Source organism: Urocampus carinirostris, chromosome 2 (assembly GCF_059441175.1).
Source record: "Urocampus carinirostris isolate Australia breed hairy pipefish chromosome 2, RoL_Ucar_1.0, whole genome shotgun sequence".
NCBI lineage: Eukaryota > Metazoa > Chordata > Actinopteri > Syngnathiformes > Syngnathidae > Urocampus > Urocampus carinirostris.
This window is the reverse complement of record NC_142350.1, coordinates 68800183-68815561: the sequence shown is the minus strand read 5'-3', so window position 1 is coordinate 68815561 and position 15379 is coordinate 68800183. Positions and strand designations below refer to the sequence as shown.

At 43.8% G+C, this 15379-nt stretch overlaps 1 protein-coding gene across 1 annotated transcript; it reads left to right on the top strand.

Moving 5' to 3' along the window:
* The first annotated feature begins 144 nt into the window (after window positions 1-144).
* Window positions 145-15298, top strand: polr3c (polymerase (RNA) III (DNA directed) polypeptide C). Its single transcript, XM_088328161.1, has 13 exons — window positions 145-558; window positions 1851-2109; window positions 4309-4559; window positions 5440-5544; window positions 7381-7554; window positions 9328-9379; window positions 10647-10707; window positions 10767-10917; window positions 12451-12552; window positions 13428-13477; window positions 13553-13637; window positions 14532-14596; window positions 14675-15298. Exons 1-13 carry the CDS (start codon window positions 412-414, stop codon window positions 14754-14756), a joined length of 1584 nt encoding a protein of 527 aa, XP_088184287.1. The 5' UTR covers window positions 145-411; the 3' UTR covers window positions 14757-15298.
* The last annotated feature ends 81 nt before the right edge of the window (window positions 15299-15379 follow it).

Here is a 15379-nt window from a genome sequence, read left to right as displayed (position 1 = left end):
AAATGCGTTAAAGGCGATATTGTTTGAAATAAACTTGGATTTTGTCATGACGTTACAATGAGACTTGACAACTCTAACTCCCACAATGCATTAGACGCACATATCCGGAAATGGATGCGAGAAATTGCTCTCTGTTGCGTTACTACTTCCGGTCCAGAAGTTCTTCGATACAAAAAGAAAGCACGTTTTTTTAACTTTGAGTTTAGATTTAGGCGAAATTTGTCTAAAAGAAGGTTTTTTTCACGTTAATCACTGAACAACTAAGAGTGAGAGGGTGTCGCATTTCCGCTCGTTTGGCGTGATTTGGGTTGATTTTCCCTGAAGACCGGGCGCTTTTGAATTCTTTTTGGATCTATTTTCCTCTTCAATCGGCCTCTTTTTGGGGTCTTACTGAATTTATTTTCCTCTGAGATGACGTCCCAGGAGGTTCGCCTTTGCGGACTTCTGCTTCGGGAACATTTTGGCGAAATTGTGGAGAAAGTGGCCACAAATCTGCTGCAAAGCGGACCACAAAATCTGAGGAGTATCCTTCAACAAACTGGCGTCTCTCGAGACTTGGTATTGTATGATTCTATTTGCTCCACTTCATCTTTGGGATCATTTATGAAATTGTTTCGACTGGTTTCTGTTAAACCAACTCAAGCTCCGAGCGGCCGTAACTGTAAACATCCGGGTCATCATGGGAATGGCGACCATGTTGGATGGGTACAGCATACCTGCCAAGTACTACGGTTTTGCCGTAATGAGTACGGTTTTCTTCAACCCACTACGGTGGTACGGTGCCATCACAGAAACTACGGTTTTCCCCTTAAACAAATTTAAAAAAAAAAATCGTAAAAACATCCCACCGCAAGATGGAGACAAGATGACTGGGAAAATGATAATGACATCGTCTGGATACAAGTGCCACAATGTGACCCATTTGAAAGAACAGTTGAAAAAATCAAAACGATGTACAATGGAGAACAATGAATGATACGGCTGTAGCTTGTATAACATGGAGAACATTCTGATATCATTCATTTTGCTAAAGTGAATCAACCCACGCATGATTATGGCTTTTCAGTCCCTTATAATCTGCTTTTCAGCGAATAAAAACTTTTTGGCCTGGCATGTTCAATTGACACTGGTGTTCCTTGCTTCTCTTTGAGAAGTGACTGATTCAATGGCACTTAGAAATGTGCCAGTGAAATTCTTTGCATGATATATCGAGATTTAGCCTTTAGTTTTTTTATTGCTTAAATATGTGCCGAAGTCAGTTAAGTGAAATGGGGAATTTCGAAGATGAACATATTTGTATCTTTTTGTTGTTGTTAATTGACACTTGGGTTTTTAGACATTTTATAGTCTAGAATCTCTTTGTGCACAATTTTTTTTCTATATGTCCAAAACTTTAATATTTGAATAAAGAGGAAGAATTTAAATTTCTTTTAAAAATCCGAATCGACAATTGATCCACCAATTCCTCGATTATTGAAATCATCGTTTGTTGCAGCCCTAATCTCTAGGGAAGTTTGCTTGTCACGATGTTTAAGTTCTCCCCAAAAAGACAACAAGGCCAGAAAATGCTCTTCTTTTTTCAAATCCAAAATGCAACACCGGTCTGAAAAATGGCAATTCTATGTCTTTCCAAAAACGTGCAGCCCAAATTTCGGAGTGCTTGGCCTAAGTTGGAATAATAGTGCAAAGAAAAGGGGTGGGAGTCGAACAGAAATTCCCCAAAAAGTTGATACATAAGATATGAGTACCCGTTTTTCAGTATGGAAAAAGGAATATTGATTTAGGAAATGAAGTCTTGAGCCACTTTTGAGTGGGAATTTTTGTTGACATGCAATCTGTTTTCCCCGCAGGTCAAAAGATCTTTGTGCGTTTTGATGCAACACGGATTTTGCACGTTCGGGCCGGGCCGCAAAGGCGGCAACGGCGAGTATTGTGCCAGCTGCCCTCTCCTTCTGAGGATTTTGCGCTACCCTCGCTACATCTACACCGCAAAAACGCTCTACGGCGATACGGGCGAGCTCATCGTGGAGGAAATGCTGCAGAGGGGACGCGTCGCCATGAGCGAAATCGTCAAGACCGTTGCCGATCGACTCACGCAGACCATGGAGGGTCAGGAAACCTCACTTTTTTTTAGGACAAATGCAGGAAACCCCGGGATATGGCATTTTGAGGCGGGGGATCACAAAGTAAAATTGCTGTATTGCCGCTCTGCACACGCGCAACCTAACCACGTGACGGACGGGGTCAACCCTAGCAAACGGTGGACCGGACCAGTAAGCGGTACCAACGAAAACAAAAGCGATACTCTTCAACACCATTGGCAATGACTCGTCGAACCAATATGCTGCAGCGGTCGGATGAGGTCGGAAAGAGCCCTATATAGAGAAACTGAGGATAGTATTAGCACGGGTAGCTACAGACCGATACTGTCTTCCTTCTGACATATTCATACATCCAACCAAATGGTCTAGTCTGCCTGATTTCAGTCCATACCATCTGTACCACTATAGTGTAAATGGAGTATCCCCATACATCAGCGCTGATGTAAAAGCTAATGAAAGTCGGGACGCTTACCAGTTCTTGCTAGCTGATTTGGGTCGATGCGCTTTGTTGTACCAAAAAATGCCCCCCGGAGGAAAAAATGTCCCTCTGCGCAAACGTTACTAAAACGACTTTGTATCTCATGTTGAACCTTTTAGTGAAATCACTTTTGAGCGTGTTGAAATATTTTTCAACACGCTATAATTTCAAGTAGAGGATAACAGTTTTCAATCCATGTGGTAATAGCAATAAAAGCAGTTTGTTTACAGAGGAAGAAATGACACTAACGTAGCTAGTTAGTACTAGCCAACCTAGTCTATCGAGTGTTTTTGACGTGCTCGGAAACGCATCAAACTTTCCTTGGAAAAAAAGGCTCATTCGGGCCGCTTGTATCCGGGATCGTGTTCTTTCGGTCATGACCCACAGTTCTTGACCGTAGTTGAGGGTAGGAACGTAGATCGAGAGCTTTGCCTTTCCTCCCAGCTCCCTCTTCACCGCGACGGACCGGTAGAGGGTCCGCATGACGACAAACGCCGCACCCACTCGTCTGTGGATCTCCCGTTCCATCCTACCCTCGCTCGTGAACAAGACCCCGAGATAATCGAACTCCTCCACTTGGGGCGGGATCTCATCCCCGACCCGCAAGGAGTATTTTACCCTTTACCGGCCGAGTACCGTGGTCTCGGACTTAGAGGTGATGATCTTTATCCCGGCCGCTTCACACTCGGCTGTGAACCGCTCCGGTGAAAGCTGAAGATCGTGGCTTGAGGAAGCCAACAGCACCACACCATCTGCAAATGGCAGAGATGAAATGCTTAGGCCTCTATGCCGGATCCGTTCCCCACCAATTCTGCGCCTAGAAATTCTCTCCATAAAAGTTATGAACAGAATCGGTGACAAAAGGCAGCGGTGGCTTGACCTCGCCTGCAGTGTCTGCAACTTGTCCTCGCTTTGCCAGTTCCTATCTAAAAGCACTCCTGCACACAATACCCAGATTTAACCAGTTAAGACCATTGAATCTCACACAGCATAAGGCGGCATCAGCTTAGGGGGTAGAGCGCCCGTCTTGCGATCAAAAGGTCGCTGGTTTGATTCCCGGCTCCTCCGTGTTATATGTCAAAGACACTGAATCCCTAATGCCCCTGATAGCAGGTCGTTGCCTTGCATGGCGTACGCTCGGTTAGTTAGTTTGTAAAAGGGAAAAGCGCGAAGCACATTGTAAAGCGCTTTGGGAGCTCTTTACTGACTTGAAAAGCCCGATATAAATGCAGACCATTTATATTTATAGTAGCATGGAAGAGGCTGCGCGGCCAAGCCAGCACAAGGCTCTATGCTCTACCTTAGATAAGACAGACTTCTCCGCGTCATGCTGAAAAAGGATCCATGGCCGTCCAGTAAATCGTTAAAAGAAAATATGCGGTATCCTGGTTCTTATTTCTAAGGTTCATGCTTTCAAACTCGCTGGCCACATTTGGCCCCCGGGCCTTGACTTTGACATGTGTGTCGAAAGTGAAAACCAGAGGCTGGTAAGTCACGACTTACATTTACTCCGTTACAAGTAATTACCGGTATTTGCATGACTAGTTTTACTTCTACTTGATCTATATTATTCTGAAGTAAAAGTACTTTTACCTGAGTACAACTTCTGGCTACTAGCCACCTCCGGTGAAAAGATGGTAGTCGCGTGGCTTTATGCCAGGGGTTTACTGCAACTGGATTTTGGCGTTGCGGAGGTCCTTGCTTCTTTTACCTTCTGTTTTATCTCAGATGGTCACAGCATGGACTACAAAGAAGTCTCTTCCTCCTTCTCCAAACTGGTGGAGACTCATTTCCTTCAACGTTGCCCCCGGATGGCCGGCGGCTCGTCGGCCGAAACTCCGGAAACTCCCGCCGCCGCGCCGGAAAGTTTTTCCGACTGCTACACGCTTCCGCACGTGACTTTGGTGGGACGAGGCAAGCGGCAGTTAGAGGACGCCGAGGAGCAAAGCGTGGCCAAGAAGCCCAGGATGGAATCGCCGGTGGGTCGGCTCTTTCTTTCCCCAATGTTCTGTGACCGGTGTTGGGACTAACGCGTTACAAACGCAAAAACTTGTTAACTAGTCCGGTAACGCATCATTAACACTTTGGAACATCTCTGTTGTTTCCATATTGAGCATTACTGTAATGTCCTCCAACTGCTGAGAATTCCGCATGACTCATATTGTCACATAAAACATCAATTCTCCAGTAACCGTGCTTCTGCATGATTATATTTACCTACAATGTAGAACTAAATACAGTTATGCTGGTGCCCTTTCAAGCACAGAGTATGAGGGCGCTGCATTTCTCCTCATGCAGAAATTCTCCCTACTGTACATACTCATATCCAAGCCAAGTTTACAACTATGAAGTAAAATTCTTGAATGAGTTTAGATGTGCATATTTGGTTGTGTGTCACCGGTAGCAAATGGTAGGCAGCGAGTGGCGCACGGGGTGTGGCTTACGCAGGAATTTCCATCTTTTTATTTGTAAAATGATTTTTGCAGTACACCATGCTGGGAGCAAAAAATGAGAAGGTCTTGGGACAGGAGCCAGAAATGGAGAAGATGATCTTGGAGTGCTTTGAAGTCAAAATGAATGCAGAGTGTTTGTCGGCTAGCCAAAACATATGAAAATGGTTCACTGCTCCCAGAAATTGGTGTAAATATTTTCTACCATTTCCTTTATTTTGAGGCTCTCTTAAAGCAGTTTAAGGCAATCTGCGTATATGCAAGTAACAAAATACTTTCAGAGTAAGGGGCTATTTCTGGGTGCCAGTAATCTGGGGGGGTTAACTAAGTTACATTTTAAATGAAGTAGGTAACTTATTACTGATTTTCTTTAACGCGCCAAACTTCTGATTTGTGCTTTTGTCCTCAGGCTCACGGCGACGAGGGCATTTACTGGCAGGTCAACTTTGAGCGATTCCACCTGCACTTCCGAGACCAGGCCGTAGTGGGCGCTGTTGCCAACAAGCTGGACCAGGTTGTACCTCCTTCACTATGGGTGTCGAATTCGTTTTAGCTAGAAAAGTATCCTCACAGGGGCCAGACTCATAAACGAACGGCATAAAAAGTGTGCCTTAGCTTTAGGGCTTCAGGGTCTTTTGGGGGGCTCACCATGAAACTATCATTCAGTGATGTGAGATTTTGATTATAAAACCTTTATGGGGGGTTTATGTCACGTTTCAACTTGAGGAAACATAAAAAGGGGAGAAGACACGGATAGATTTTTACTTGCTCGGAAGAAGCCCTCAGGTGAGGGGTTCCATTCACCGTTCTGAAGCCCCCCCCCTGAACACCTTGATCTTCAAGGTTACAAAAAGCAGATCAGTCCTTAGGGGTGTGGCAATTAAAGCCCGGCAACATAATTGATTGGTTAATAAGGGCAACGATGTAAATAGCGCTTAACAATTGAAAAAACAACACATAGTGTATAATATAAACCAGTGTTTTACAACCTTTTCTGAACCGGGGCATGTTTTTTACATTGGAAGATTTTGCGGAACACCACGAACCAAAAATGTTATAAAATGACACTGAACAGTATGTTTAATGACAATATATTTTATAATACCCCCAGTTTTTACAGCACAGACACTTGACAATGGCACCATATTTGCAGAAAATGATTCATAAATGTTTTATAAAATTTCAAAAAATGAAGTAGGATAATTTCTCACGGCACACTTGACGATCTCTCACGGCACACTAGTGTGTCGCGGCACAGTGGTTGAAAATCACTGATATAAACTATCTATCTACCTTGGTCGTATCCCTCGAGAGGGGTGATTGACAGCAAGACAAAGACGTACACAAAAGGAAAGACTAGGGAAAAAAGGGGAAAAGAAGCAAAAAAAACACACAAAAATGTTTTGGGATCATGTCCAACCCAAATGCCCAAACACCCAAACAAATTAGGCACCCCGGCTCCTAAGTTGGTCATGCTTTCGTCCCTCCAGATGAAACGGGACACAAGAAAGACTCTGGTCAGGGTGACACAACACACTCTTGTTCAACAGCAGGGCCCGACAGCTTTCGCTGGTTTACCCCTGCCGCATCATAGAACACCTCTAAACATCCCACTATCCTTTGACAACACCTCTCCACTCATTCCTATCACCAACAAGAGCTCTAGCTTCCACTACTTTTAGACCTCTTTCCTGCAGTGCACTCATAACACCAATGAGTGCCTAAAAATGCAAAACAATAAAATATAAATTACAAAAATTTACTCTTCGGTGGCATTCATAAAGGATAAAATGCCCCCCAAAAACTATTTACAAAAGTATTTTAACCAATTTAGACACAGATCTTTTGAAAAAGATGCAAAAAATGAAAATAAGTAAAATATCAGCGGCACTCTTCCTGAAGCAATCGACATCGTTAAAAGAAGTCCAACTTTGGCCAATATTTCTGCTTTTTATACATATTTTCTTTCTTTTGTCTTCCGTATTGAACTCCGCTATTACCCGACACCTATAGAGCCTTTTCTGTGTTTGTGAACAAGTGTGACGTATTGAAGCTACCCGCGCATGGTTGAAGCAGAATGGCAGAATTCCTGTCAATTTATAGCAGCTCATTGACCCGTCATAGATAGGAACGCCTCAGAATGGCACAAAGTATGTGCTAGCAGCAAGATGGCAACTTTATTTTAGTCCTCAAAGTCAACAACAAAGAACCATTCTTTTGACGGGCGCTGGATTTCTTCCATTTAAGGTAGTGGAAAATTGTCCTTGAGAGTGCTTGAAAAGGGCTTGAATTTGGCCCTGAAAAAGGTCTAGGAACCCCGCAGGAACTGAAAGGTTTGGCTCGCCCGCAGACGAGCGGCGAGATCGTTCGAACCATGCTGAGGATGAGCGAGCTCACCACCTCGCCGGAGGCCGCCGTCACCAAGCCCCTCTCGGCCAATGAGATCTTCCGATCCCTGCCCGCCGCCTACAACGTCACCAGGCCGCTCCTGGACCAGTACCTCTCTTTGCTGGTCGATGACCCGGTAGGACACTTCGGGACCGCCGCTTTTCCTTTTTTTTCCGTCGCGCGCACCCTAGGAAACTATAAATCGCATCATCATCGGTACTAAGTACAGTGGAACCTGTGTTCTCGACCATAATCCGTTCCGGAACCCTGTTCAAAAACCGATTTGTTCCATCACCGAAAAGATTTTTCCCATTAAAAATAATGTAAATCGTTTTAATCCGTTCCAACACCCTGAATGTTTACCTTGAATGTTTAACGTAAACATGAAGCTAACCCGGGCTAATCGTACGTCCGCGTTATCGTAATCTTCCGTGCCAAAGATGACTCTAACGTGAACGTGTCAAAATAAAAAAATCAGGTCGTTTACAAGTCATTTAGCACCCGGGTCTCCACAAAAAGTGGTGAGCGGTTCATTGGAAAGGGGGCTCCGTTCCAACACCCACATAAAGCTAACCCAGGCTAATCGTACGTTCGCGTTATCGTAATCTTCCGTACTAAAGATGACGCTAACATGAACGTGTCAAAATAAAAAATAAAAGGATAAAGAAAATAATTATGGATAGGATTTCTTACCTTTGTGGTGGTCAGCAGAAGGCGCAGGTGGACGGCCATTGCTTGCTTATAGCACTCACTCCCTTAGCCGCATCACTCGATTTCACAGCCTCCTTATTCTTTAGTATGGTACTGATGGTAGATTTAGCCATGCTGTATTCCCTAGCAAGATCAGACACTCCACTTCCTTCATATTTTGCTATTATTTGTTTCTTAAATGCAATAGTTGTAGGCACTACTTTTCTTTTTTCACCTGTAGCAACTTTGCCGCTTGCACTGACTTTCTTGGGAGGCATAATAAGGGGCTAAAACACCCGTACGCCGCTCAGCATGGCACCCTAGCGTACGCACTCACGCATTACCGGCGTTCCAACTCCGATTTTTTGACCGAACAGCGAAGCAAGAATTTCTCCAAATTTTTGGTCGGACTCTCATTTGTTCGAACTGAAAGGCGTTCGAAAACTGAGGTTCCACTGTACTGTATATTCTAGACTATAAAATGTACCCCCAAAATTGGCCAGAAATGTGTTAGTGCCCCTTATACAGTTTCAAAAACATTTGTTTGCAGCAGAAATTGAACCCGGGTTTTGTTGGTGAGAGTGCCAAATCCTAACTCCGAGACCACACGGTTTATGTATATGACATTTGATGTCATTATCACACTATTTTTATTCACGGTACCAGAGACTAATGTTACAGGATGGATAAATAAACATTTTGGCCCGAACGATACAAATAAACGCAAAGTCTGATCCGTCATCAGACACCCTCAAGAGTCGGTTCCCTCGTCTTCTCTATCTTTTAGGACGACTTACTGTTTTCTCCATTTTTCTACATAGGTTTCTGGCACCGTGAGTAAAAATGGAGCAGTCATAAGATCAAATCCCATGTGTCATCTAGATCACTGCTGGTCTCGTGCTTAGGTTTCGCCTCTCTCACTGCCGTGACACGGTTCGATTCCCATTGCAAACCATGTTTTACGACTTTGGTCATTGATATTTTTCCACTGATAAATCTTTGCAATAATCTGTAAAACCTTGGGTATATGCCTGGAAGATATGCAATAAATACATTACAGTAGTTCTTATTATAGCTTTAGTTCCATTCACCTTTATTGTCCAATACTATTTTTGGGGGGCTCAGCCTTATAATTCATTGCTGTGAGCGCACCCCGCTATTTGAGACCAGCGTTTATGATTTGCACCAAAACTGGAACAACCTTTCTTTTTCTTTTGAGGTGGAGTTTGTGAGCAAAGCCGGCGAGAGCGGAGGCGGGATGTACGTCGTCAGTATCCTTCTGGAAAATAAGGCTCATCGGCGTCTCAAACTTCATCTACTCGGGGCTCCCGAAGTTAGGTCGGGTCACATCAGGTTGACACTGTTCTCAAATTTAAAGAAACATATTCTACACAAAACAAGTTCCAAAGATAAACTGTATCCGGAATAACTTCAAATACACAATTTAGTAATAAACTACGTTTACCTTTCTAAACATGGCGTCTTGCAATATATTTTTCTGTAAAAGTTACTTGCAAGAAGCCTCCTTTGTCCTTTAAGCTGGAGTTTTGGAGAGCCTGCTGATTCACGCTGCGTCCGTATGGCACTCAAGCGGCAGAGTAGCAGACAGGAAGAGGCTGCAGAGGGTGACTAACGCTGCACAAAAGATCATTGGCAACCCACTTCTTCCTCGACTGACATTTATCATTTTAGATGTCTGAGCAGAGCAAAAAGCTTCATAAAGGACATTTGCATATTGGTTATTGTATTAGTTTAAAATTCTATGTTATTATATGTGTATTTGTGCACTATATGGGGTAGCTTTGAATTTCATGGCACTCTGCGTAATGACAAAAAAAGTTCTAGTTAAAAAAAAATGCTGTGTTGAAAAGACAATGAAGACAAGATGGCTGGTATTTGATTCTTGTGCCGGGCCAGATTTGCAAAGGAATCTAACCCGTTTTTGAACTCTGCTTAACTAAGTCAAGTCAAGTCCTATTTATCTGTGAGACCCTTTATCCAAAAAGCCTCAATGGGCTGCACAGAGCTCAACAACAACAGTTTTAACAGTTTGAAATCAGTTTTCATTTGAATTTACCGTCTCCTCCCCCTTCCGCATCCTTCGGCTACCCTACTGTACCAGGTAAATCAATTTGTTTTTTCTTCACATGTATATTTATTTATGATAGTCACACATATGTAACACATATACAGTATAAAGTATTTACTATTTTGTTTATCGTTTTTTTTGGTCAGTTTAGGGGGTAGGGAGCTAATTAGCAAAAGTTTCTATCCCCCGCTGTCTGTCAATTCCCCTTTACAACACTCGCCTCAGAACAATTGCATGATGTTGCACGCCTTTTATTTCTTTTTAGATTTCGGAATCATTTTCCAACAACATGGCTCCCGCGGGCCCCGGGTGGCTAACTCGCTTGAACATCGCGTTTCTATCCATCTTACGAGGGCCGCATTTTCATATTAAGGCGGGGGCCCCAAAATATGCTTTAAGACCCTCGTCGTCACTCATCTTGGCTTCGAATTCCTTGACTATTGCCTCAGATTTGCACTGCGTCCTTTCCAACTTGGCTCGGGCCACGCTGGAGTCCGTGGTCCAGGAGAGGTGAGTCAACTGTAGAATCCGGATCCAAAAGCCCTTTGACTTCTCAAACGTTTTGTCAGGTTCGGATCCCGATCGGCTCGCATTTTCCGCTTGCTGCTGAAAAAGAAACATCTGGAACAGAAACAGGTGGAGGATTTTGCCATGATTCCCGCCAAAGAGGCCAAAGACATGCTCTACACGCTTCTCTCGCACAACCTGGTGCAGCTGCAGGTCGGTCGAACCGGTCCTGCCGCCATCGTTGCGAGCGCTAAGCCAAAATCCAATTTTTAACTCCGTTTTGATTGAATTTTCAACTCTTTTCCACTCAACGATAAAATGCGACTCAAAACGGACGAGCAAAGGAGTCTCGTCAAGTCATGTTTATTTGTGATCTCAAGGGCTGTACGGACAATGCGCAGACATGATCAACATGAAATATCGGTTATAGCGTCTGGTTGATGGCTTCCTGAGGTAAAGTGTTTTAAGCCTAGATTTGAACACTTCCACTGAGGCCTCAGATGGCATCTCAGAGGGCAAAGCAATTCAGGGCACCAGGGCCCAAACAGAAAACGCTCCGGAACCTGCGGATTTCTTCTTGGCTCTTGGGTTCACTAAAAACCAGCATTTTGGGAGCAGGGAACATAGGGAGACATCAAATCTGCAAAAAGAATGAGGGGCAAGTTCACACATCATTTTGTACCATGAAACGCTTCGAATCACATCTCCAGAGGGAGCCAGTGCAGATCAGCCTAAATCGGGGTCATGTGATCAAACTTTCCCGTTAAAAGTTAAAAGCCTGGCTGCAGCATTTTGTACCCGCTGCAGGCTTTTGGTGCTAGACCTCGAGAAACCAGAATCTTAATCTCAGCATCAGACTGGGACAGCATAGGGCAAATTTTTGTAATGTTGCAAAGATGGAAAAAAAATAAGCTGTTCTAGTCATATTCTTTACGTGTGTTTGGAAGGACAGATGGTCAAATGCCAGAACTCCTTTTTTGACCAAGTCACTCCGGGTGATACTACATTTGTCAAGATTCAGAAAAGTATTCGAGAACAAGTCACAACATTGAGAAGAACCAATAATACGGTAATGCACTACTCTCCGGTCTCCCGAAGTCCTAAATCAAGAGCCTTCAGCGAGTGCAAAATGCTGCAGCCGGGCTTTTAACTGAGACAGGAAAGTTTGATCACATGACCCCGATTTGAGCTAACCTGCATTGGCTCCCTGTTAGCTTAAAATGGGATTTGAAGGTTCATGCATGGACTTGCTCCCTCATATATTTCAGATTTAATATCCCCCTATGTTCCGCTTCTTAGCTTTCGCTCTGAAAATGCTGGTCTACTCGTGATCCCAAGAGCCAAGAAGAAATCCGCAGGGCGATAGCGTTCTCCATTGGGGCCATGGTGCTGTGAAATGCTCTTCCCCCTGAGATTGGATCTGCAACCTCAGTGGAAATGTTTCAATCCAAGCTTAAAACACACTTCTACTCCATAGCGTATGCATAACCTATATTTTATGTTGACAATATCTATTTGCCCTCATGTAGGTTTTAGATCAGGGGTTGCTGTAACAATAGTCTGCAATTGTTTGCAATCATCTGTGGTCCGTGAAGCCCTTTGAGACTCTGTGAATAAGGGCCAAACAAATGAACATGACTTGACTTGATTATTTTTGCTGCATAAAATTCAGAGCATTCCTAACAAGTATGGTGTTATTTTTTTTAGGGTTTTTTTTATTGCTTGAAATTTTTCTCTCCTTCCCAGGAAATCCCCAAAACGCCCGACTTTGCCCCGTCTCGCACTTTTTATCTCTACAGCGTCAACCAGCTGTCCACGGCCAGGATGCTTCTTCAGAACTGCTACAAGGTTTACTTTTAATGCAAATCTTTTTCTGGAAAAAACTCAAGACACCGAAGAAATGTCCATCATGGGGTATACAATCCGTCCCGCTGTCCTGATCGAGATAGGGATTTCAATTTAAGCCCGTCTCGTGGGCGGAATGTTTTTGCATTTAAGCTTTAGGATACGGCATCCCCGCTTCACGAAATTTTCACTTTACTGAACGGAATAAGATGCTTTTCCGGCCCTTTTTTGCAGCATGTTCCCCACTGTATGAAATCGATGACATTATTTCGCATGTGCAAAGAAATCAAATTTAAATATGCGTCAAAGAGGCCCGTCTTCTATGGGTTGACGTCGTATCGAATGCAGATCCGCTTTGGGTTTAAGTCGCGGCGTCGTGAAAAATGACACGGAGTTGGCTAACTTACCTCCCACGATGCCTTACTCTCGCTTCGTTCATTTCAGAATCTCGTAAAGAGCGAGTCGGCGATACAATACTGTCATTTTGTTCTCTGTTTTTTGGCTATGAGTTACAAAGCTTGCAGGGACGCTAAGGGAAAAGTAAATACATGATAACCATGGAACCTGAGCTCTTGACGATCACCGCGATGGCTCACACATCACTTAAGAATATCACTTAAAGAAATAGCAATGACGGTTGTTTCGAAGGCATTAGCTAATAGGTTAGTATCCCCCGCTATAGGGCAATTTCCCTTTGCGATCCCCACCTCCGAACCCATCCGTGCCGTAGGGTAAATGAAAAAGCCAGGACCTATTCAAAAAACGATATAAATAATTTAACTTTGAAGAGAATGAGACATTTGTTGCTGTCTCGTTTTTTTTCCTTTCATATTTATTCCCTATTCTCGTTGCGAAAACTCTGATGGTTTTCTGCGCAGACGGTGGCCAACCTGATCGACAGGCGACTCTTTGAGACCTCCAACAGCAAGCGAGTGCCTCGTCGTCCACAAAGGTTACCGGCGGTCGGCCGTCATTCTGACCCGCTTTGTTTTTGATCGGACAGACGTCTCCTGGAGAAGTCTCAGCGCATCGAGGCCATCCTGGCGTCTTTGCAGGCCGGCGGCGCCGAACCCGAGCAGCTGACGGAGGTTTGCGGCTTTTGATTGAGGCGCGGTACAAAAAAACAACATCGCCTACGAATTGATAAAAGGAAACGATACAGAACACGGGACGAAAAAGGCCTTGAAATGCGCCAAAAAGTGCACCACTAAATACACACGATCGCGCACGCAACAAAACACAGAAAACAAAGAAAAATACATAATGAATCAATAAATAACAGAATATAAGACAAAGAGCATGACGACACGCACAACGTAACACAACAAAAGCAGGAGGAAATACACAGGATACTGTCGTGGAATGTGGATAATCACTAATGATAAGTATCTAGGCATCTGGTGAAGGTCGTGGGATGACATTGCCGGGGCGGACGACCTTCACGAGATATCTTAACTTTATTTGAGAACACTATAAAACCCAATGTTGAACGTCTGGAACTTTGAATGTGTCCCCAATGTATAAATCGCGTTCCCTTTTTGCCATATCTACTCTGCGTATATTTTGGGGCGACGCCCAAGGACGTTCTCTCCAAAAATACAAACAAAGTACATGACACACTTCCAACAACCAAGAATGGGATAAAATGCACCAAGAAATTGGGACTGGATACGCGATGGAATACGCAATAAAGTACGCGTTAAACGACACGTACGCCACAAATTCTGCACAGCAAATTCGTACGCAAAACATGAAATTGGAAGGCGACAAACGACAAAGCCCGTGTCAAGGTTTGCGACAACTTGCGCCACCGAGTACGCGTCAAAGTACACAAAACCACAATTGGCCTATTTTCTGCTCCAAAAGGTGCACTATTGGGGTTTTGGTGCGCCAGATAATATCTCTGATTCTAAAACCATTTTTTCGGCACGTTCTTCCGTCATCCGATCGTATTTGAAGGTCCTTCCCATCTCTCCAATAAGGTGGAGGAGATGATCACGGCGCCGGAGAAACAGCAACTGGAGTGTCTGCGGCTCCATATCAACAAGTAAGAATGCCGACCGTGACGGGGATTTTCTGGGATTCTGGTTCAGGTCCCGGTCCTTTCTTTTGGGGGGGCTTCCAGGTTGGACTCTGCCGAGAACCAAGTGGACGAGAGCGTCTTCCTCCTGGACGCATACGTACGCTCCACCGCCTCATCCGCTTGAGGCATATGTGGCTTTTCACGATTGTTTCTCAACGATGGAAAGGAAAGGGAAATGTGCTACTTATGCTAACATATTTTGTACCGGTCAATCGGAACAAAATAGAGGATTTTGTCCTGTTTCAAAATACAAAGAAAATTCATTGATATCAAAAAAGACAGATTTGAAAATGTCAAAGCAGTATCTTGTTTATGAAATAGAATCACTTCAATTTGTAAATCGATCAGTTCCTCCAAGTGGTAGAAAATCTGTGATCCAGTAAATGAAATACACTAAAGATTCATTTGAATACGAGGCAAAAATACACAAACTACTATAGCGATCTTCATTTTGATGAGAATTCTGAATTTCTTTGACATCATTGAGAAGCCGCTGCCGTGTTTGCCATGCACTCACGTGTCACTGGTTTTCGTTCGCATGAGACAACAGCGCCACCTAGTGGTCAAATATTACGCGTTGTGGAATATTGTCCTTGTTTTTTCAATATAATTAACTAAAAAGAGGACAGATTGCATTGTTTGAAATGTGGAAAGTTGTATCTTGTTTATGAAATAAAGTCACTGAAATGGGTATTTATTTCCCCCTTTTGAATTCCTGCTTTTCAGAGTTGAAGAGAAGACACAATA